We start from the raw sequence: 24702 nt of genomic DNA on the forward strand, positions 1-24702 counted from the left end.
TGGTGCTGGGGATCGAACCGCGGTCCCTGTGCTTTGCCAAGCTTGTTTCAAGTAGGTGCTTTAGACCACTGAGCCATCTCTCCAGCCCCTTTTTTGAGTTTTTAGTAGTAGTAGGGCCAGAATTTACAAGCTGACTTTCAGCTGTCTACTTCCCCACTCCCTCCCCATTATTCTTCTCCAGCAGTCTGGATTTAGAGCTACAGGTGACACAAGCATCTGTGACTTCTTTGGCAGAGGATGAGACTTGGGAGGCAATAGATTAGAAACAATGAGTGGGGCCAGGATGTGGTAGAATACTTGCCTGGCCGGGAAGAGGGGCTACAACCCCCAGCCCCTCACCTCCCACCCCCGACCAGAAGAACAAAAGAGGGGCTTCTGTGCCTCAATGCTGGTTCTACAACCGTGTACTTAGCTCAACTACTTAAACTGCCTGAGCGGCCTCCTTGCCTGCGCCTGCCTCAGTCTGCTGTGAACACTCACCTGCTGCCTGGCGCTGGGGTGGGATTACAGGCGTGTGCCACCACACCCAGCCATGAAAGTATACTTTTTATTTATTTACTTACTTATTTATTTATTTATTTGTATTTTAGGAGAGGGTCTACAGGGTGTTCAGGGTCTCACTACTAGATTGGACTCATAGTGATCTGCCTGTTTACAGCCTCCCAAAAGCTGGGATTACAGGCACACCCCACCATGTCTAGTGTCAATTGCCATCTCAACGCACCCTGGGGGCTGGGCTGGCATGGCAGGCCTGGGGATTGAACCCCTAGCCCCTGCACCTGCTTGTAGGAGCTTTAATCCGCTGAACTATTTGGCTGGCCTTACAAAGCATAATTTTTAGTGATAATTTTATCATCTCTTTTCTACTCATCTTTTATTTCTCCTATGCAATCTCACCCATGCCTTTTTACATCCCAGACTGTGGGTGAGTTCGTTTGCTGGCCTTCCTTCTGCATGGCACACAGGAGTGACTGCTCTCATTTCAAACATAGGAGTGGGATTACTTTTAGGATCTGATTTGGAAAAATGAAAATGCTACATGCTTCATTACAGAGGAGGTTGCCTGATCTGATTTCCAGTGAGTTATTCATTAACTTAGTCACCAATTACTCGTTGCAAACTTGCCTGGGGAGGGCAGTCCACTAAAAGCAATGTTTGTCAAGCTGTGAATGTGATTCATTAGTGGGATGTGAAATTACAACCAGAACTGGAAAAAAAAAGGAAAAAAGGAGGATGAGATGAAAAAAGAAGAAAAAAAAAGACAATAACGGGACGGTTTTAGGTCATAAAATTTTGTTTTAGTTATAATACATAATTGTGTGTGCTGAGTTCTGATTTTTTTTTTTTCAGGAATTGGGGATTGAACTCAGGCCTTCATGCTTGCCAGGCAAGTGCTTGTTCTACTGAGCCATCTCCCTGACCCCTGAATTCTGATTTAAAGCATACCATTAAGCAGACTGGCTGTGCATACCTGTAGTCTCAGCTACCCGGGAGACAGGCAGGAAGATCTTGAGACTGAGGTTAGATTAGTCAATTTAATGAGACCCTGTCTTCACATAAATAAATCAATAAATAAAGTATATTTCTGGACTTGGTCCAAAAAGGTTGTAAGCTTCTGCATTAGGAGTTAAGCTTTAGTAAGGGCCTGAATTCAATCCCCAGTGCCCCTACTACCACCAAAAAAAGGAGTTAAGCTTTAGCTGGGGCTGTAGCTCAGTAGTAGAGCACTTTGCTAGTATGTGTGAGGCCCTGAGTTCCATCCCTAGTACCATAAATGAAGAAACAAACAACTCTCAAGTCTTTCCTGTTAGAAGATAAGCTTTAGCACAGCAAGTGTTTCATTTGTTTTATTTAGAACAATAGCTGGTATTTGTTGAGTGTTCTACAAATAAGTGTTGAATGAGTGAATTTTTTTTTTAACACTATACCTGCCTTCAAGAATATTAGAGGGGGCTGGGGAAATGGCTCAGTAGAATAAGCGCTTGCCAGGCAAGCACAAGAGGCTGAGTTCAATTCCTGGTTCTGCCAAAAAAAAAAAAAAAAGAATATTAGAGTCATGTGGGGGATGTAGCTCAGTGGTATAGCACCTGACTGGCAAACATAAGGTCCTGAGTTTGATTCCCAGTCAAAAAAAAAAAAGTCAGAAATAGAGGAAAAAAGGTAAAGGTCTTAGGTTTTACATTACTGATGTTAGCTTGAATCAAGCTAATAATGTAGCTCAGCACAGTGGTACCTGCCTGTAACCCTAGCAATTCAGGAGGGTGAAGTGGGAGGATCCCAAGATTGATACTAGCTTCAACAATTTAGTGAGACCCTGTCTCCAAGCAAAAGAGAGGCAGGAGTGTGCCTTTGCCTAAGGCCGAAGTCTCCAAACCCTTATTGGTAAAAATAAAAACAAAAAACAGAGAATGGACTGGTGGCGCACGCCTGTAATTCCAGCTCTTGGGAGGAAACAGGTAGATCACTATGTAAACAGGTGGATCACTATGAGTCCGATCTAGACCCTGCCCTAAAATACAAAACAAAAAACCCTTGAATATATTGAAAAAAGAAAAATAGCTTTAAAAATCTCCCAACACAGACTTGAAAATCAACATTTTAGTCATGTGAGGCAGTGTATACTAATAAGAAAAATACAAAACAAAATAAAAATGCTGACCTGGGAACTTGAGTGCCATAACATGAAACCCGATTTTGTCAACTGTTCTTTAACTGTGCTTCGTAGCAAGTCTCTTCTGAACAGTTCTCTAATCTGAAAGTCAGGAGGAGTGCCTGAATAGGCCCTGCGGCCACAGGGGCTACTCTGAAGACCAGAGAGGATCTTGCATTCCAGGGTGCTCTGCAAACTGGGATACAACCCTGGAGATGGGGGAACACCAAGCTGAAGCAAGTGTGGGTCTTTTTCATGGTTGAATAAATCAATCAGCAAACAGCAAATATTTATCAAGATTCTAATGTTTACTGACAGCTTTTATCACCAAAGCTCCCCACACCCCGTACTGTGGGTGAACCTGGGGGTGCTCTCCCACAGAACCCCATCCCCAGTCCTTTTTATTTTTTGAAATAAGATCTCACTAAATTGCCCTGCTGGCCTGAAATTTTCCATCCTCCTTGCTCAGCTTCCCTCAGTGTTTTTCTTTTGCTTTTCTTTATTTTTTTCTTTTTTTTTGGCGGAACTGGGGATTGAACTCAGGCCCTTGCGCTTGCTGCGCTTGCCAGGGAAGCGCTTATTCCACTGAGCCATCTGCCTGGCCCTTAGAATGCTTTTCTTTTTCTTTTTCTTTTTTTTAAATTTTATTTATTTAATTGTGTGTGTGTGTGTGTGTGTGTGTGTGTGGCCAGCTCAGCCCACCAGGGGGCGGGGCCGGCTGGCATGTGGTGCTGGGGGATTGAACCATGGTCCCTTTGCTTTGCTAAACTTGTTCTAAGTAGGTGCTTTAGACCACTGAGCCATCTCACCAGCCCCTTAGAATGCTTTTCTACCTACTTTTACTACAATGTACAGTGTAAACTCCCCAAGGGGACATGGTTGGGCCTTTTCAGGCTGCCTTGAACTCAATTTGTAGCCCAGACTGCCCTCGAATTTTCAGGGATTCTCCTGCTTCAGCGCTGGGGTTTCTGGTGCAGGCCATCATTCCACCTAGTTTTGCTTTGTTTAGCTCCATCTCCATATTTGTAGGCAGCAGGTGTTTAGCAATGGGTTGAACTAAGGGCTTTACCAGGGAGCAACATTCCCAGCCTTTTTATTTTTTACCTTGAAACAGAGTCTTGCTGTGTTGTCCAGGCTGACATTTCAGATCTTCTTGCCTCAGCCTTCGAAGAGGCTGGGATTACAGGTGTGTAGCACCTGGCTTCAGTAGATATTTTTAAAAATTTTTCTTTTTTCACTTACGTATTTGGTACAGGGTCTCACTATGCAGCTCAGATTTGTAGTGATCCTCCTGTTTTTAGCCTCTCCAGCGCCACCAAGCCTAGACTCATTTGCCAGCTCAGCACACCCCAGAGGCGGGCCAGTAAAGCATGTGGCACCAGGGATAGAAACCTCCTCCCTGTGCTTGCCAAAGCAGGTGCTTAGTCTGTTGAGCTATCTCTCTGGCCCCAACAGGGTTTTTTTGTTTTAATTTTTAAAATTTTTTTATTTTAGAGAAGGGTCTACAGGATGTTAAGGGTCTCACTACTAAAGCGGACTTGTAGTGATCCGCTTGTTTACAGCCTCCCAAGAGCTGGGATTACAGGTGCGAGTCACTATGGCCAGTCTCAATTGCCATCTCAACACACCGATGGCCTCTGCACCTGCTTGCAGGCACTTTAATCCGCTGAGCTATTTGGTGGGCCCTACCGGCAGGTAAGCCATCGCCCCAGCCCTATTTTTTGTTTTTGTTCTTTGGTGGAACCGGGGATTGAACTCAGGCCCTTGCACTTGCCAGCAGGTATTTTTGAATGAAGAAAAGGGAAATAATTTAATTTCTATTGTAAAGGATGTCATCTTTAACCATAAGGGTAAGAGAAGTGAAAAGAGAAAATATGTGTACACACAGGCACCCATAAAGGTTACATTTAACAGGTGCCAAAGAAAGGTCAGGGTCACACACACACACACACACACACACACATAACTATGTTAACTTTGGTGCCAGCTGTTATAGGTAGCACAGCAAAACAATCCCTTCCTTTATGTGACAGCCTGTCACTGGACACAGGTAGTGAAGGTTGCAGTGTTGGAAGTCTCTTTCAGGAAAAGAGATGAACTAGACTGGCAGAATAAATCTTTACGGAGCTGAAGCTTAAATCGAAGTTGAGCACATGAAGAGCGAAGGGTAACAAGGTTTGGACAGCATACTTTAGGCAGTCTGGAAAATTTCCAAAAATCCACGTCTCCCGTGAGAAGATTGTCAAGGTGAGCTGACTGAGTTGATGAGTGTCCATGGGAAAAGGTTTAGGGAATGACTGCATCGTTCTAGCTCCAAGAGACTAACAGAAGGACCTGTCCTGAGATAAGCCGCACCTGCACGCACCCGTGTTTTGTCTGCTCCAGCTGAGGGACAAGGGTGGGGTAGGGAGGACAAGATAAGTGGGCGAGGCCAGCGCAAATGGGCAGGACCAAGCAGGCCTCCTCGCAGCGACTGGAGGTCGGACGAAGGGGCGGGGTTTCCGGTGGTAGCGGCACTCGGACGTCTGATGACGCCAGGCGGGGGATCGTCACGTGACACGGAAGTGACTCCGAACAGGAAGAGGACGAAAAAAATAACCGTCCGCGACGCCGAGTCGAACGGGACCCGCAGACACCATGAACAGCAAAGGCAAGGCCAGGGGGCGGCTGAGAACATCGGGGGAGTAGCGGGGGCCCTGGGCTAAGGGGTTCGGAACCCAGGGTGACCCCGCGCCAGGCTTGGCTTGGGCCGCGCCGCGCCCCTCGGCCAGTCGGGGCGTGGGGGTGCACTTGACGCCCTCGGCCTCTTGTAGCTACAGCGGCTTGCTTCCTCCCGGCCTTTTCTCTCTTAAACTCTGTGGCGCAGTTTGGAGCTGCGGGCTTGGGGGTTTGGGGGGGCCTTGCCATGATGGGCAGCTGCGGGAGCAAATGGGGGACTACAGCAGGGATTCGGGTGGGCCAATGGAGAGCCGACAGGGGCGGGGCGCCGCGCTCCGGTGCGGCTGGCTGGGCCGGAGTTTAACTGGTGAGGTGCCAGCGTCGGTGGACCGGCCAGGGCCTGCAAGGTCTTTTCCCCTGTCCTTCACGCTCCTCGCTCTTCGTGGGCGGAGCTCGAACTTCTTCCCGTTCTTGTGACTGTGCCGGAGTAGGATCGTCTCACCTTTTCCCTGGGCTGACTCCCCTTTCACCCACTCTTATTGGGAAGTCGACCTTGAATAAGAAATGGCGAGGTAAATGAGAACCAGCGGTTCTTCACAGTCAGGGTTGGTGACACCTTGGCCTGTGCAGACTAGCCAGAGCAGAAGCACCTTAGATGTATCAGCAGTCCAGAACCAAAGAGACAAGTCCCCAGAGCTGTCATATATTCCAGAGGGAATTTGAGCCCAGCTAGACTTTCCCTCACTGTATACCGGTGGAAACAATGCCCTTCCTGGCCCAATCAGAACCCAGCACCTTCCATTATAAGGGTATAGAAACAGTGCTTATTTTCTTAGCTCCAGAAAACAGCCCTGTAGGGCTGTTGACATATCTGCTCACTCTCACTAAGTTAGCTGTCCAGATACCCTGCCCGTTTTGGTGACTCTGTAGTAGGCAACGTGAATTTTTTTGTCTTCCAGGTCAATATCCAACGCAGCCAACCTACCCTGTGCAGCCTCCTGGGAATCCTGTCTACCCTCAGACCTTGCATCTTCCTCAGGCTCCACCCTATACTGATGCTCCACCTGCCTACTCAGAGGTGCTACCAGTGTGCCAAACTTGCTAGTTTTAATACCCTTTTAGCTAACTCTGACTTCACAAACAGAAAAGTGATCAGAGGAATAATCTAACCCATTATGTAATGCAGCAATTTATCAGACTCAAAAATGCATTCTGTGATTCTGTTTTTTGGCACAGGCCGAGGTTAATGAGTTTGTGTGCCTTGAACCTGACATTAGCTCTAGCAGGAAATGATCTAAGACAACACTGAATGCGAGGAAAGAGACTTGTATAGCTCATCAAAAGTATAATCTGCACTAGGAGAATTAAGAATCTACTCAGCCTGCATATGGTGGTACACACCTGTAATCCCAGCTACTCGGGCTAAGGCAGAAGGTCAAGTTTGAGATTGGCCTGGGAAACTTATTGAGACTTACCTGAAAATAATGTGGAAAAAAATTAAAGGATGTAGTTCAGTAGTTGAGTGCACACATAGCATATGTGAAGTCCTAGTTTCAATCCCCAGCAGCACAAAGAAAAAGATTGACTTATTAAAGAGATTTCAAGTAGGATTAAAGTAACATTTTTGCCTTCTGTTCTGCCTTTTTAGCTCTATCGTCCGAGCTTTGTGCACCCAGGGGCTGCCACAGTTCCTACCATGTCAGCTGCATTTCCTGGCGCCTCTCTCTATCTTCCCATGGCCCAGTCTGTGGCTGTTGGGCCTTTAGGTTCCACAATTCCCATGGCTTATTATCCAGTCGGTCCCATCTATCCTCCTGGTTCAACAGTGCTGGTGGAAGGAGGGTATGATGCAGGTGCCAGATTTGGAGCTGGGGCTACTGCTGGCAACATTCCTGTGAGTATGCCCTCAGAAGAAGCTCAGCCCTGGTGTGTCTTAACTTTCTGAAATGACTTTATATTCATTCTCCCACCATTCCTGGAAGACAGCTATCCATTTTGGTACAATAACTTCCATTTAATAAGCAAAAAGTGGCCGAGGGAACAGGAGAACTATGGCACGGGTATAGCACTAGGACTTTCTGCTGGGGTCCAAGTTAGCTAGATTGTTTTTTTTGTTGTTGTTGTTGCTTTTCCATTTCATTTTGATACAGTGAACTGGTCCAGTTAATGTTCTTTATTCTTTCTGTAAACATTTACTTAATATTTCATGAGCATGATATTGTATTAGGATCCCAGATGATTAAGAACACAGACCCATAATCCCTAGTATTTAGCTTTTTGGTTATTGTTTTCCACTAGTGCATGGGACTTAAGACTTCACACAGGTTTTGCACAGGACATCTACTCAGGAGCCACACACTAGAGATGGAATTAGTGAGCTTTAGGTAACCCAGTGGTCTACATACAGTATCCAGAGGGCTGGGGATACAGCTTAGTGGCAGTGTGTGTTGAACATGTGCTGAGTTTCTCTCCCAAAATAAAACACCAGATTACCTAAGGGGGGATTTTTTTTTTTTTTTTGGTTGGCTCAGCCTGCCTTAAGGGCAGGTCTGGCAAGGCAGGTGGAGGTAGGGTTCGAAACGTGGTATGCTGCGCCTGACTGCATTTGCATGAGCAGGCACTTAAACAACTGAGCTTGCCGGGGAGATGGCTCAGTGGAATAAGCGCTTCCTTGGAAAGCGCAAGGGCCTGAGTTCAAGCCCCAGTTCTGCCAAAAAAAAAGAAAGAAAGAAAGTGCTGTACTCACTAGTTTGGGGCCAGGGAGACGGCTCAGTGGAATAAGCGCTTCCTTGGCAAGTGCAAGGGCCTGAGTTCAATCCCCAGTTCAACCAAAAAAAAAAAAAAAAAAAAAGAAAATGTGTCTGAGCTAACAGGCAGGCCCCACATTACCGAGAGATCCTGTGGGATTTGGCCATGGACCTGGCACCTCGTCCCTGTTTGGGGAGTGCAAATGGAAATTATTTTCCGTTCGGAAAATGGGTTTTGTGTCTATGTGTAGGCTTTTATCTTGGAGCTAGAACCTTCTGAATGAGTGGTAGGCTACCTTTCTTGTTTGTGTCTTGGGTTCACAGAGAAAATATACTTGCTTTAGAACTCTCATTGGTGGCAGAAGCAGCTCCTTCATGCTGTTGACTACACACTGCCATCTCCCTAACAGCATCTGCCTCACTTGTTCTCCTCCCTTGATCAGCTGCCCTGTGCCCATTCTACCTTGTCCTTTCCTTCCAGCCTCCGCCTCCTGGATGCCCTCCCAATGCTGCCCAGCTTGCAGTCATGCAGGGAGCCAATGTCCTCGTAACTCAGCGGAAGGGAAACTTCTTCATGGGTGGCTCAGATGGTGGCTACACCATCTGGTGAGGAACCAGCGTCGCCTCTGTGCCAGGAAAGACATCACATACCTTCAGCACTTCTCACAATGTAACTGCTTTAGTCATATTAACCTGAAATTGCAGTTTAGACACATGTTGTTGGGGTGTCTTTCTGGTGCCCAAACTTCAGGCACTTTTCAAATTTAATAAGGAACCATGTAATGGTAGCAGTACCTCCCTAAAGCATTTTGAGGTAGGGGAGGGTATGCATTCATAAAATGAATGTGGGTGAAGCAGCCCTAAGGATCTTCCTTTAATTCCTCTGGAGTAATACTGTACCATACTGGTCTTTGCTTTTAGTAATAAAACATCAAATTAGGTTTGGAGGGAACTTTGATCTTCCTAAGAATTAAAGTTGCCAAATTATTCTGATTGGTCTTTAATCTTCTTTAAATCTTTGATTTATATTACCTGTTAAATGCATTAGCTGTCTGCCTTTTCCTTCCCATCCTCTGCCCCATGTGCTGTCTTGAGCCCTAGTCTTCCATTCCCTCCTGCCAGTCTCCATTGAATCAGTGGTGCAGGACAGAAAGCCAGTCAGTCGTTTCCTTCTCTCCTTGCACTTCTCCCCACTTGCCATCTTTTAACTTGTCTTTTATAAGGATCCTCTGAAATCCCCATGTGTCCCAACCATAGGCCCCATTATGCCTGCTTTTATATCTCAGGCAAAAGTGGAAGGTGCCTTTTGGACCCTCCTCACAGGTTGTTTCTGCATAGATAAACCTAACCTAAATTTGCTTTGGTGCCAGAAAGACTGAGCTTTGTTTTAACAAAAAAGGGTATCAGTGCGAAATGTCCCATAAAAGAGTTTAAAATATGAGGAGCGAGGAGGAGGATGCATTTCAAAAGCTTGACTTCACAGCCAAATTAAGGGGAGTTTTGAGATCAAAAACTGGTACCATTTTTTTTGACAGTGGCTCTGATGTAGCCCCTTATGGCTCCCAAGAATTCCTAAACTGGGTGAATAGAGTCATATGGTGAATGCTTCACTATACAATGACTTGAGTCCAGTGGAATTTCATTAGGGTTAAGAATATTTCAGGGATCCTTAATATTTTGATTTGTGTTTTCTGAAATTGGATTTTATTTTATCTTATAATTTTAGTTCATCTAAATTTTGTGTTCTGTACATGTGATGTTTGACTGTACCATTGACTGTTATGGAAGTTCAGCGTTGTATGTCTCTCTCTACACTGTGGTGCACTTAACTTGTGGATTTTTTATACTAAAAATGTAGAATAAAGACTATTTTGAAGATTTGAATAAAGTGATGAAGTTGCATTACACCTCACTCCAAGGATTCTTTACTTAGCTTGTTTTTAGATTTGTTTTGCTTCTTTGTATATTTCCCACCTAGAACTGCTAGGTGTTATTGCTCTTCTGTTTTCTTTAATGAAGGCTTTGAAATAAATGCAGGAGTACAAGGCCAAGATTTGACTATTTTCGTGAGTTCCACTTTAGATGTAACTCTCCTCTCCACTTGACTACTTAAACTCAGATTCTGGAATTCAAATTTAAACTTAGAAATAAGGGAACAATCTGTTCCTTTCACTTGCTCTAAAGTTTGGACTGAGAAAACAGTATAGCAGCCTGTATGCATCTGGGGAGGCTTTCGGTTTCTCCAAAGTTCTGAAATCTCGTAAAATTCCCCAGCTCCTGGGTTGTACCTTTACTAGGCTTAAGCTGGGATAATAAAGGCAATACACTAAGAACTCAAAGGAAAACTAGCTTAATTCCAAAGTAAACAATGTCTGAAGAGCAAACAGTTTATACTGAAGCATTGGGCCTTTTAAACATAACCTCTCTTTAGACTCAAATCCTAGGCACTTCTTGGACCAATTCCAAGGATACTGCTGGTGGGGAAGGCAGATCTTTCCTTGGTGTTCTCTCTCTCTCTCTCTCTCTCTCTCTCTCTCTCTCTCTCTCTCTCTCTCTCTCTCTCTCTCTCTCTCTCTATCTGTGTGTGTGTGTGTATGGGGTTTGGGAAATCTGTGTGTGTATGGGGTGTGTGTATGGGGTCTAGGAAATCCTGTGTGTGTGTGTGTGTGTGTGTGTGGTGTATGTGTAGTGTGTGTGTATGGGGTCTGGGAAATCCTGTGTGTGTGTGTGTATGTGTAGTGTGTGTGTGTATGGGGTCTGGGAAATTTTGGCCCCTGGTAGGATGGAAGCTAAACCAACTCATTTCCCAGGATATCTGTAATGCAGCTGTCCTGGGGCCAGCTTCTTGACTCATCTTTGTCTCAAACTGCTGATACAGTTCTGGGAAGTCATGGAGCTTCCCCAGGGCTCTTACAGCTTGGGAGAGAACAGGCACAAAGGAGTTAAATTAACCAAAGAAAATGTTGAAGTTTAAGCAAGACAAGTCAAAGTAGGGCAGCTGCTGTTGCACACGAAACTCTGACTTCTGTATCAATGAAAAAGTTTAATTTGTGTTAATAGCTCAAGTATAAGGTTGTTGGGGAATATAGGAAGGGCTCAGATTAAGGGATAGAACACATTTATCAGGATGTGAAACCCCAGCGTTTCCTATCCCTGCGGGCCTGGCCTTTTAGTGTGGCATCTACTCCTGGGAAGAACTGGATATTTCCTTCTGGGCTATAACTAGGTGGCCACAAAGAGGACAGAGGGAAGCATTAGCCAGTGACCCTCATTCCTTCTCCCCACATGAAGGCACGTACTCAAATGTTCCCTGGTATAGCCCCACTTGGCTAGTCAGACACCAGTTCTATTCTAAAGGCCTACTGACACTGTAAGCAGCTTCTGGTCCCTGGAGTCAGTGATGTTGGCATTTGGGTCTGTGTCCTGCAAGGAGCTTGGATTTTCCCATTATAATCAGTGTCACTGGCTTTAGATAAAACTTCGAGCTAATAAATTAAGCAGTCACTGCATTAGCACTGGAGTCAGGACTTCGCTCCATCGGGCCTGGTGGTCATTAGATGAAATACTCCTCCTTCTCTCTGCCCTTGGCTGAGTCACTCTCCATCTGGAGGATGGCGCTGGGCTCGCCTTCTGTAGGTTCATAGGTGACGTAGCTGCCTTTGTTCTTGTACAGGTAAAAGAAGATCAAGATCACAACCGAGAGCAGGGTGAGGAAGACCACGGTGATAACAACTTGGAAAGGAGAGGGAAAATAGAGATGTGTTTCAGGATTGAGAATCTCAGAATTTTTTGGGCCAGCTGAATTATACAAATTCCTTACTCTTCAAAAGGATCCTCTCGTTTATGGTTAATAATTAGCATCCACTTTCAAATCCCTGTTCTTCCACCAAACCTAGCTTCCATGGTATCTGGAGTCTCCTGGTACTTAGGCTGAGGACATAATGCTTTTGATTTCTGACAAAACAACTCCCACCCAAATGATTTCCTGACAATTATGACAGAATGGGAAATAAGCAGTGGCTTCTCCCAATAGGAAAGGGTGTTTTTAAGTCCATAGCTTCCTGTAGCAGTTTCTCTCATCCTCCCACTCTTCTTCACCACTCAACAAACCACATATATCCTCATCCCTACCCACACTTGAGTGTCCATATGCACCCAAACCTATTTTTGGTAGCCTCTCAACCTATCATTTACTGGGAGTGCAGAAGCTGAATCTTTTAGAGCACTGTGTATGTGTAGAACACTTGTCCCCGAGTGAGCCCATGAATGGATTGAGTTTCTTACATTGTAGTGATTTTCTTTTGGGGAAAAATCTTATATTATCACAAAGGGATTCCGCTGTCTCGTCTAGAGCAAGAGAACCCCTAATACCAGGGGCCCTCTGACATTTGGCTCAGTCTGTATTACCTGCAATGAGTGCTGTGCTGGCTTCTTCAGCTTCTGGAGACAGGGCCTCAGTGGCCTGCAGAAGTGGGGTAGTCATCAGCTCTTCTGGAAAGTTTAGAAAAGTGGCAAAGGAAATGGGGATGAATTCTTTTCTCCTAAAGCACAGTTTTATCCTTCAAATTTCATTACCACACCATCCCTATTCTAAAGTTTAATATTTAATTTCTATAGTAAATTCAAGAAAAATCTGGAGAATAGAGGAGAAAAACTACTTCCCAGAGTTGCCTTGTTTGTTTTTGCTCTTTTTCAATTTTACTGTATTTTTTTTTTTCATAACCAGTGATTGAACCCAGGCCCTTGAGCTTGCCAGGCAAGCGCTTATTCTACTGAGCCATCTCCCTGGCCCCTGAATTGTTTCTAAGAGTTGATTTATTTTTTGTTTTTGGTGCTGAGGACAGAACCTGGGGCTTCCAGCTTGCTAGGCAAACGTTCTACTACTGAGCCAAATCTCCAGCCCCACTACTTCCCAAAGACAATGAATACTGTGAGAGATTTTTCTCTTCCTAACACAATGGTTAAGAATAGGAGAGCTTTTATGGGCTGGGGAGATAGCCTGGCATATAAGTATCTGCCTGGCAAGCGCAAGTTTGAGTTTGATTCCTGGTACTACATGCTGTGCAGGCCCTGGAACCAGAGATAGTGGTGCATGCCTGTAATCTAGCATTGGAAGGCTGAGACAGGAGAATCACTACAAGTCCAAACTGTAGTGAGACCCTGTATGGGGTGTGGGGGGGGAAGAGTATGAGAGCTTTTAAGAGCCGCTTGCATAGCCCACTGTCTGTAATCCCAGATACTTGGGAGATACTCAGCCTTGGGAGGCTGAGTTAGGGATCTCAAGTTTAAGACCAGTGTTGGCAACTTAGACACACTGTCTCAAAGAATAGAAAAGGGATAGGGCTGGGTAGTGTGTCCGCCACTCCAACCCCTTAAAAAAAAAGTAAGCACAGGCTTTTGAGCCTGACAGGGTTTCAGATGTGAGCTCTGTCTCTAACTATGAAATTGGGAAATTACCTGACTCCTCTAAATATCAGTTATCTGCAAAAGAGGATAATAGTACGTACTTGATAAGGGCTGTTGCTACATAGTAACAGTAAAAGTCATTAGGAATGCATAATTTTACATATATGAGATCAAATGTTGAGTGTATCTAGTTACATGATGTTTATATCACCTAGCATGTGCATTTTCTTCAGTGTCCTTACTCTTTATAAACATTATTTTAAAATAATAAAATAATGTTCCTTCCCTATCAAAAGACCTTTTCTAGACTTCCAAGATAGACACTACACTTTGGTTTTTTTTTTTTTTTTTTTTTTGCGGAACCGGGGATTGAAGTCAGACCCTTGCGCTTGCCAGGGAAGCACTTATTCCACTGAGTCATCTCCCCAGCCCCAAGACTCTACACTTTTTGGTGGAACCGGGGATTGAACTCGGGCCCTTTGGCTTGCTAGGGAAGAGCTTATTCTACTGAGCCATCTCCCCAACCCCTCTGCACTTTGAAAGACTCACAAATGAGGCCCCCTCTGCACCCCTTCCTGTATGTATCTGTCTATCCTTAAGAATTAAATAATTCCACAGGAAGTCAGGACACCTATTCTATTCTATTCTTTTTTTTTTTTTTTTGAGACAGGGTCTCATTATGCAGGTCAGGCTGGCCTTAAGCTCACTTTGTAGCCCAGGCTGGTCTCAAACCTACAATAATCCTCCTGCCTCAGCCTCCCATGGGCTGGGATTACTGGTATGTACCAGAACTCCTTAGCTGACCCCGTTTTATGCAGGTATTCCTAGTTTTGCCCTCCTTAAATATTTAAGAATTTGAGCTATTCAAAGCACTGAAAAAATGCATGCCATAAACTTTAATATAAAGATGAATAATTTCAGTTCAGTTAATCAACAATATACTTGCAACCATCATGTGCTAGGTGTACTGACTTCTTAGATGGGAGGGGTGCGTGTGATGAAGTAAACCAGCAATTTGACTATGGAACCAAGTTTTAGTGTGTGTCAGAGCACAGATACACAGAAAGAGAATCTGAGAGGGAAAAGGATTTCTAGCTGGGAAATTCTGCAAATGATCCCAATTATAATAGCTGTCTTAGCTGGGCAGGGTGGCACATGCCTATAATCTCAGCACTCAGAAGGCTCAGGGTGAGGTAGGAGGATCATTGCAAGTACAAGACCAGCCTGAGCTACAAAGTGAGCTCAAATCCAGCCTGAGTTGCATGGCTACACCTGTCTCAAAAGGACAAAAAAGGGGTGCCTGCCCATTAGCTCAGTTGTTTAAGTGACTGCTTAAAACAAAGCAATGAAGATGCTGGGGTTCGATCCCCAGATCCTCAAGCCTTACCAGACCTGCCCTGAAGGCATCCTGAGCCAGCCAAAAAACAAAACAAAACAAAACAAAAACAAACAAAAAACCACTTCAAAAGGACAAAAAAAAAAAAACCCCAAAAGACAAAAACAGCAAAAACCCAGCTGCCATTTAGTAAGCCTCTGAATTACATTATATGCTTTATATATGTCACTATTCATCTTTATAACACTAATTACTTCAAAGAGGGTTTTTTCTTGCTGATGTAGACCTTGAGGCCCAAGGAGAATAAGTAACATGAGTAAGTAACATGACTCATGATACATGAAGTAACAGTGGATAGGCCAAGATATGAATCCAGGACTACCTGCTCCAAGTCCATGCAAAGTATATACAGTTGCGGTATACTACCAGTTTACTACTGTAACCTTCCTACCACTGCCCTTTTCTTTTTCAATAAGGAAAAAGCTAATAAAAGATAATGAGGAAGCAAGCAAGCTCTCCAAGAAGTTTGAAAATTGTTGGGCTTGGTGGAACAGACCTGTAATCCCAGCTACTCAGAAAGCTGAGTCAGGAGGATGACATGTTCAAGGTCAGACTGGGCAATTTTGTAAGGCCATATATAAATAATGCTGAGAATGTAGCTTAGTGATAGAGTGCTTGCCTGGCATGCACAAGGAGCTGGGTTCAATCTCCAGTACCACAAAAAATAAAATAAAAAACAAAATTCAAGGGCTTAAAGGTAGATTCAAGTAAAAGAAAAGCCAGGTGATCACATCAAATACAGATGGACTGCTCCTTTAATGTGAACTTGCTCAATGCCATTGGTCAAAGGGGGAGAGGACATCAGTGTAATACAGAAGCCATGAGAGTTCATACAAAACTTCCCTAGCTTTAATCCCTGATGTGATTAGAAGTACATCTTCTCACAACTAGCATTATAGGAAGGCTTTAAGAAAATTCAATCGAATGTCTTTTTTTGGATAGAACATCTTTGGTTAATTTTACTTAAACCATTTGGTGAAGCAACAGGTGCAGGTGATAGAAGTGCAAAGAAATTCACCTAATATTAAAACAATGGATGAGTGGGCCAGGGAGATAGCTCACCGGCATAAGCATCTGCCAGCCAAGTGCAGGGTCCTGAGTTTGATCCCTGGTACCGAGAAAGAAAACAAAACAAAACCCCAAAAATCCCCCCAAACAATCGATGAGTGAAGAGGACAGAACCTACCTTAGATTTTAATTTTTGATGAAGATGTTCCCTATTAGAAGTGAAGGCTCATTGGAATTTTTTGGAGAACTGTACATCCAAAGGTATAAGCTGCAAAGACTGATTGGGATTCAAGGTTCACATGCTTGTGGAGATTAAAGTCTGCCAATATTTTTATTGAGGTTGTTAGGATATTTATAGGAATTCTAGTTTCAAAGCTCTGTGTTGTATGGTCTGCTCCAATCTCATTTCTCCTGTAGGCCCTCCTATTTTCTTTTTCTTTTTTTTAAATATATATTACTTTTTTCCCCAAAATTTTATTGATAAACAGTAATGAGACAGTTTCAAATCAAATCGGAAGTACAGTTTCAACAAATAACACACTGCATATGTTCTTCTTAGTGGTTAATTGCTGTACAAGATGCGGACTTGTGATCCTATTTACAAACACCTTTAGAACAAATCATTCTATTCATTAAGAGAATGCAACTATATATCTATCCTAACTACTTTGAATACACAGATACAAAATGGACATTCATCTGTATACCCTATTTTTTCTAAGTTCCGTTATTGAATATTAGGCCCTCCTATTTTCACCAATGTGATTTCAGAATATGAATCTCTTCAAAATGCACATAAAAATTTCTAGCAGAAAAGCCCATATTAGAGGCTGTCAGAGACTTAGAAGAATAGTGTTGGGAAGCTCTATTTAGCACACTGTGGCAAATAAATCTGAAGGACAATTTTTAAAATGTTCTATTTGGAACAAGAACAAGGTTTGATCTTTAGTCTTGAGGTGTTAGACTGGAGAAAATGGAAAAATTTTCTTTATGCTTTTGGTCTCTGCCTTCTATGAAATAATAATTTTTTTTACCCAGGGAGCAGCAGGAGCATTTAAGACACAGGGAAGTGAGCTCAAGAAATGAGAAGCACAGGCTAATCTAAAAGGGATCTAGATAAATGTTAGTTAGCCAAGGGTGATGATAACTTGTCAATGAGACCTCTGCTGGTAAGTAAGAGCTCCTATGAAAGAGACAGGGCCAGACCCAGGGAGATAGCTCAGTAGAATAAGCGCTTGCCTGGCAAATGCAAGGGCCTGAGTTCAATCCCCGATTCTGAAAAAAAAAAAAAAAAAAAGAAAATAATGTAAATTCTATAAAATTTTGGTGAGCTTGATGGGATTCCACAGAAAAATTCTAGAATAGGGGCCTGTTTTGGGGGCCTTTAATTCAAGGAGCAAGAATTAGGAGTCAGCATGGGACCCCTAAGCACAAGCTGGGACAGACAAGCTACCAAGCCTTTTGAGATTCTAAGTCTACAGAGAAAAAGATTAAAAGGGTTGGGGAGATAACTTAGTGGCATAAGTACCTGCCTGACAAGTACAAGGTCCTGAGTTTGATCCCTGGTACTGAGCCAAAAGTTAATTTTTAGAGCTAGGCATGGTGACACACACCTGTAATCCAGCACTGAGGAGGCTGAAGCAGAAGATTACCTCAAATTGATTACCTCAATTTGGGCTACCTAGTGAGTTCAAGGCTAGCCTGAGTGAGATTCTGTCTTAATAAACAAAACAAGTTAATTCAACAAGTGTTCATTGAACATGTACTCTGTTTGGCTCTAGGCACAGATAAGTGAATAAAGCAGCAAAACCTCTAATCTTCACAGTCCTTCCACAAATGAAACAGAATTACTCTATATGCCAACAATCATATTTCTGTGTATATACACAAAATGAATGAACAAGACTCAAAATTGACATTTGTATAACAATGTACACAGTAGCATTATTTATAATCACAAAGATAGAGCAACCCAAGTGTCCATTAACAGATGAATAGAAGGCCACTGCGATGGCTCAGCTGTCTTAAGTGCCTGCCTAGGCAAGCACAAGGACCCAGTTCCATCCCTGGTAGCACTGCTGTGCTGGCCCACTTCAGGTGCACTGAAAAGGCCACTAAGATCAGCGTGGTGGCACACACCTGTAATCCCAGTGCTGGGGAGGCTGAAACAGGAGGATCACTACAAGTCTGAGCTGTGTAGTGAGACCCTGTACCAAATACATAAAATTAAAAATAAATTTAAAATCAGAAGAATAGAAAAACAAAACAGCATACACACAGTGGAACACTATTCAGCCTTAAAAAGGAAGGAAGTTCTGACACATGCTACAATGAGGATGAACCTGAAAGACATCAGGCTTGGTGGAATAAGCCAGATGCAAAAGAATGAATATTATGTAACTATTTTATTTTATTTTTTTTTTGGCAGAACCAGGGATTGAACTCAGGCCCTTGCGCTTGCCAGGGAAGCGCTTATTCCACTGAGCCATCTCCCCAGCCCATACATAACTACTTTAATTGATGGCCTAGAGCAGAGATGGTGCAACTTTTAGAACTCTCAATGATACAAACAGCCTGCTGTGGCATATAGGCTTGCCACCACTGACCTACAGCAATCAAATTCATAGAGACAGAAAACAGAATGGAGGTGTGAGGGTCTGGGAGAGGGGGACAATGGCAAATGTTTAATGGGCATGGAGTTTCAGTTTGGCATAATTGAAAAGGTTTAGAATAGATAATGATGACAGTGCATGTACTTAATGTACTGGACTACATGTTTAAAATGGGGCTGGGGTGCAGCTCAGTGGTACAGTACTTGGCTAGAATGCATGAGGCAGAATACCATTTCTACTTCCAGTCCTGCCTATAGAAGAGGAGAATACAGAATCGAATCAGAAGGTTGCTAACCCAGAACACTATTTAAACATCCTCTACAGATCAGTCCAGTATTCTGATTTAAAACAAAACAAAACAAAACAAAACAAAATGACGAAAGTAGCCAGGAATGATGGCACAGGCCGGTAATTCCCAACACTTCTGGAGACTGAGGGCAGAGGACTGCAAATTTGAGCCCAGCCAGTGCAATTTGTTTTTTATTTTTTCAGTGCAATTTAAAGACTTAGCAAGATCATGCCTCAAAAAAAAACCCAGTGCAAAGCCCTGTGGGTTCAATCATTAGTGTATACACACACACACACACACACACACACACACACACACACACACATGTAAAGGTTGGTATCAGGCATCATCCTGGTGCACATTTCAAATCCCAGTAGGAGACTGAGGCAGGAGAATTACAGTGATTTTGAGGCCACCCTGGGCTATATGGTGATTTTTAAGGCCCGTCTGAATTAGTTTCCAAAAAAACAAAACAGATTAACAAAAAATGGAAAGCTTGGCAAGGAAAGCTACTTTTGATGTCTACAGAAACATATCCAGTTGCCTAGTAACTTAATGTCCAAATGGGAACATATACCTTTTCAGGATAGTATTGTGTCCATGTGGCAAGATGATAAAAATAAATGGGGAGGACAATGGCTAACTGCATTGAACAAACAACAGACAGTGACCTTGCTTGGTTTTGGTAGACACTGCTAGGACTTACTGAAGAATGTGGGGATGACAATAGTGACAAATGTATGTGGTGCTACTGTTAATGCTAGAGCTAAAGATGAAGATAGCAATAGGAACTTCTGAACGTGTGACTAGAGAGGCTATTCTCTAAGGAGAGTGTGGAAGGAAAGGTTAGGATTTCCTCCAAAGAGAGTGATTAGTTATCAGTCTCAAGCAGAAACAGCTACTCAGATCAGCTCCACCACTAAAATTAGGTGTATTTAAGACATCTTGAGGGCTGGGGAGATAGCTTGGTGGTCTAAGTGCCTGCCTGGCAAGCACAAAGACCTGGGTTTGAGCCCCGGTACCACATGCCTTGCCAAACCCAGAAACCCCGGTAAGCCACGCTGGCCACTGATCCTAGGTGTGGTGGCACACACCTGTAATCCCGGTGCTAGGGAGGCTGAGTGCTAGGATCACTATGAGTCTGAGCTGTGTAGTGAGACCCTGTAATAAATAAATAAATAAATAAATAAATAAATAAATAAATAAAAGATTAAAAACAAAAATTAAAAAAAGACACCTTGAGAATTCTCATAGATTGCACCAAGCAATTTCCAAACACACACACTTGCTGAACCAAAGTCTCTTTAAAAGTAAAGAGGAATACACCTAAATTTGCTTCTAAGTGTTGCTAAGATGTGTCTATTTGCCCTTGTCTTGAAATTTTCTGTTCCTTTTGTTAATTTTTATTAGTGTCTAATATGCCAGTCTAGGAATTACAGTATACATCTCCAGAAACCATGACGTGTCCCTCATCTTGGTCTGTAACAGCTTAGAATTATGATCACAATCACACTTTATCCACAATGTTAAAAAAGAATTATTATTTCTATGTGTTAATGGAAAAGGAAGCCTATTTATGTCTCACTGTATGTAGAAGCATATTTTATGGTTTGAAAGAGTAAGATACATAGGTTTTGTTTTGTTTTGTTTAAGCAGGATCTCATTTTTGTAGCCCCGCTGGCCTTGAACTCAAAGGGATCTTCCTGCCTCAGCCTCCCAAGTGTGAGGATTACAGGCATGTGCCACCATGCCTGGCTGAGATGAATAGTTTTATAGAAACTTTTTTTTGTTATTTATTTTTAGGAAGAATTATCTTTGCTATACTCCTAATAGCTGTTTCATTTTTTATCTGCTCCCACCCCCCTATAACATTGGTGAAGGATCCAGGCATGACACAAAAGTCAAATAAACATTCATTTTATGCATTCTTTGGTATTTTTGTAACTACAGAGCTTTGTTACAAATTCATCTATTTCATCTAAATCAGTGATCTATGTTTATATGATTTCCTAAATGTAACTGTGGATTATAAAAAAAGTAACATCCCATTTGTAACTAGAATTAGTATGTCTTTTTAAATATATTTTTGTTGTATTTTAACACTTCATATTCTGCTTTGGTTATTCTGCATATTCTGCTTTGGTTTGAAATGGTTTAGATTAGTGGGGCATGATGGCATCTGCATATAATCCCAGCATTTGGGAGGTTGAGACAGGAGGATCTCCACAAGCTCAAGGCCAGCCTGGACTATATAGTGAGTTTAAGGCCATCTTAAATACATAGTGAGACCCTGTTTCAAAAAACAAAACAAACAAGAGGCTTTTTTCTTCCAACAAAAAAAGCAGTTCTATTCATGTTAATGAGACAGAAAGGTAGGGTATGGCAAAGGTGGCTCTGAAAGGAGGTGTGACAAGATCCTGGAACATGCACAGAGCAGTCCCCAAAGCCCTGCATGCAAACTGCTCATGAGAACTTGAGCAGGTTTTTGATAGGATGCCTTAGGCCTGACCTCAGCCTGAGGAGTGGATGAAGCAAACAGGACAGTCCACACTGAGTTGTTGCCACTGTATTCTCTCTTGCGTGGTGGCCACCCTCACTCTATACTTCTTTTTCTACTTTTACTTGGGCCAAACTTGCTCTGCAGAGCCTGTTTCTTTTCCTACCTTTAATAAAACTTTGCTATTGTTTGTGCTTGCCTTGACCAATTCTTTGCATACAACAGAAAGAACCTGGAAATCACCTCCAGGAGGAGACTCTAGGACCCCAAAACTTGTAGTATATGTAGTTTAGCCAGCCAAGAGAGCAACTAGGGTCTTTTGGGCACATTTTCTTTCCCTTTAAAATGCCATGAAGGTTTTTGTTGTTCTTCTTTTCCTGTTCCTTTCCCCTGTGTTGGGGAACTTAGGAGACTCTTCTCATGGCACCAGGAACTGTTTCCTGTTTTTTTCCCAGCGTGTGTGTGTGTGTGTGCGTGTGCGTGTGCGTGTGTGTGTGTGTGTGTGTGTGTGTGTGTACACATGGCGTCTTCTTTTTTCCAGCCATTGGAAGCTTATCGACCCTTTTGAACTTTCTTTCTCCTTTTTTTCCCCTTTTTCCATTTTTGGTGACTCTTGCAGATACAAGTCAGTAAAGAACAACCAGGAAGCTTATTATTAACCCAGTCACAGAGCTGATCATTTAGAGGTACCACGTGTGTTCAACCTAGAGTTTAGTGTGCCCTTTATAAGGTCGTGTTTCTGTTCCCCATGATACTTTGCTCAGCTTTCTCATTCTTTTGGGGGAAAGTAGCTGTTGGTATTCTAGTGGCTTTCCTGAGTAGCTGCCTGTTTCTTTTTTTTCCCCACCCTAAGAAGTTATTTCAGTACCTGTTTACTTCTTTTGTAAAAGTGTCATCTGTGCTTTTCTTCTACATGCTTAGTCTGAGTTGCCATCTTGCCTCATCCTACAATTGGCTGCCATCTTGTCTGTTACCTGACTGGATGCCCATTTTTGATTAGCCACATGGGCTCTACCATGTTTGTTTCCCTTCTTTTTTGGCAAGGGCAGAATTGAACTCATTACCTTGTTCTTTCCAGGCAGGTACTTGTGCTGCTGAGCTATCCACCTAGCCCTCTTTAAAAAAAAAAAAAAAAAACAAATGTAGGTAATTTATGCCTGATGGCCCAATGGAACTAAACAATAGTACAGTTTAACTTAGGTGACTGTGAGTCATTCTTAAGATTTTTAGAAGATTTTTTTCCTTAAAAAATAAATTTTTGTCTCTATTCCCTTGAAGTACCAGAGTTTTTGCTACAGGGGTAAATGCAAGAGATTGTTTCTCAAGTGACTCCACTCTGCTTTAGTATAGCCATCAAGTGAATCATCATGGCTAAGGGAGTCCCAGAGGGGAGGAACTCTACCCTGATCTCGTAGGCGTTTTTAATGGTTGGGCAGAGCCATCAAGTGGCTCAACATCCCTCTCCCTAAGTAGTTAAGGGTACCCATATGGAAACAAAAAGCCCTCAGTAGGGCTTTATTTTATGCCTCTACGAATCATGCTAGCATCAACCTAGCTTTGGACAGACATCTGTCGTGAATACTTGAATCTCACAAGTGATGTTTTCTAGGCTAAAATCATGTCTCCTCCTTGCATGAGGTGCCATTTATTTTATTTTTTGTGGAACCGGGGATTGAACTCAAGCCTTACCAGGCAAGTGCTTGCCATGCAAGTGCTTATTCTACTGAAAAGGGTGCCATTTAAAAACCCAAGATTTAGTTGTCTCTCTAGGCCCCAACATAAGTCATGGGAACCTCATGAACTGTACCCTTCAGATCAGTGGAAAAATTTTGGCCCTGCCAATTTAAAAAAGGAACATACTACTACTGTTAAATATGGTTTGGGTTGATGAACTACAATGGTGAGAGATGGGTACAGGGTACAGATGGGCAGTTTTTGTTTGTTTTTTTTTTTTTTTAATGTATTTGGTACAGGGTCTCACTACACAGCTCAAATTTATAGTGATCCTCCTGTCTCAGCCTCCCACTGCTGGGATTACAGGTGTGTGCCACCATGCCCAATCTCTGTGGCTGGCTCAGTGCGTCTGGAGGCAGGGCCGGCGTGGCATGCAGGACCGGAGATTGAGCCCTGGTCCTTCAAAACCTAGTCCCTGTGCTTGCCTAAGCAGGAGCTTAGTCTGCTCAGCTAACTTGCCAATCCTAGGAAATGTTTATTTAATTCACAGTTCGAAGAGGTTTCAGTCCATAATCGGCTGGCTGCAAGGTAGGGTGGTACACGGCAGAGAGGCAATCATTCATGGTGACAGAAGACAGCAGGAGCAATGGGGGGCAGGGGGAAGAGTGAGCGACAGGCCTCTTTCTGTCCCTTACAATGTATCTTGTCTACTGGGATCGGAAAGGTGTCAATTTGATCAGTGGACTGATCCAGCAATCACCCCCCTTTAATTTTAGCACTGCTCTATAACTTAATCATACACTCTAGATTCAGCCACCTCTGAAAAAACCCTATCACAGAATGAGACTTTCAGGGGACATCTAGACTAAAACTGTAACAGGAGTCAAAGAGAAAAGCCAGAACTATAGCTTTTGCAATTGGCAATGTTTTAAACTCACCTATACCATCTAAAGGAAAACACAAAGATAACCAAGGAAAGAGTTCCTTTTCATGTACAAGAAGTCTGAACACTGGGCCTAGGACTGCACCAAACCACTGCCTGGGCCCTGCTACAAGTGTGAAAGGGCCAATCTGCTGAACTCATGGCAGTGGAGAGTTGACTGTCCCCACTCCAAGAGGGTCTAGACCAGCCAAACCCCTCATTTCCTGCTCTGACAATTGAAGAGGTCCAATGGTATCTATATAGCCTCTGTCCACAGATATTACTCTCTCTCCTGAGGAACTCTGGGTAATGCTGGACATTATGGGTGAGCCAATCCAATGCACTGTTTTGACTTACTTTTCTGGAAAACTCTCTGTAGCCTACATTTATAGCCATACTTAGGTTTGAAGGAACATCTAGTCAGAGATTTGTTAGTCCTGCTCTACATGTCACTTTGAAGGCCAAATGTTTAACCATGAATTTCTAACTGTCCCAGATGTCCTACTACCTTGCTGGAAAAGATTTACTAGCAACACTGGGGGCAATTCTGACAAAGGTGAAAATAGATTTTACCTGTTGGGACTATGTCAGGTCTCCCTGACCTAATTAACTAACAGGTGAATTCTGCATGCACGGTATAATAAAATATCTGATTTAAGAAATGCCTTCTTCTTCTGTATATCAGAAAAGAGAGGAATTCAATAACAGAACTTAGAAAAAATGGGGTATACAGATGAATGTCCATTTTGTATCTGTGTATTCAAAGTGGCTGGGATAGATATATAGTTACATTCTGTTAATGAATAGAATGATTTGTTCTAATGGTGTTTGTAAATAGGATCA

General features: G+C 43.0%; 2 protein-coding genes across 5 annotated transcripts in view; one reads left to right on the forward strand and one right to left on the reverse strand.

Moving 5' to 3' along the window:
* Positions 1-5114: 5114 nt before the first annotated feature.
* Dazap2 (DAZ associated protein 2) lies at positions 5115-9967 on the forward strand. 2 transcript variants are annotated; one of them, XM_004637826.2, is made up of 4 exons: positions 5115-5300; positions 6268-6386; positions 6957-7202; positions 8537-9967. In XM_004637826.2, the coding sequence occupies exons 1-4, from the start codon at positions 5288-5290 to the stop codon at positions 8663-8665; spliced, it is 507 nt and encodes a 168-aa protein (XP_004637883.1). In that variant the 5' UTR covers positions 5115-5287; the 3' UTR covers positions 8666-9967. The 2 variants fall into 2 exon arrangements, with proteins under 2 accessions (XP_004637883.1, XP_023578462.1); XM_023722694.1 differs by lacking the exon at positions 5115-5300 and adding an exon at positions 5722-5880 and having other exon boundaries at positions 8537-8755.
* Positions 9968-11078: 1111 nt separating this feature from the next.
* Smagp (small cell adhesion glycoprotein) overlaps positions 11079-24702 on the reverse strand; it is a 29147-nt gene continuing 15523 nt past the window's right edge. For all 3 annotated transcript variants that reach the window (XM_012516163.2, XM_023722696.1, XM_023722695.1), the window contains exons 3-4: positions 12463-12549; positions 11079-11787 (exon numbers count right to left, since the gene is read on the reverse strand). In XM_012516163.2, the coding sequence (XP_012371617.2) occupies positions 11609-11787; positions 12463-12549 (266 nt within the window). In that variant the 3' untranslated portion in view covers positions 11079-11608. The remainder of the gene's footprint in view (positions 11788-12462; positions 12550-24702) is intronic.

This window comes from Octodon degus, unplaced genomic scaffold, assembly GCF_000260255.1.
Source record: "Octodon degus isolate 3935 unplaced genomic scaffold, OctDeg1.0 scaffold00093, whole genome shotgun sequence".
Classification (NCBI taxonomy): domain Eukaryota; kingdom Metazoa; phylum Chordata; class Mammalia; order Rodentia; family Octodontidae; genus Octodon; species Octodon degus.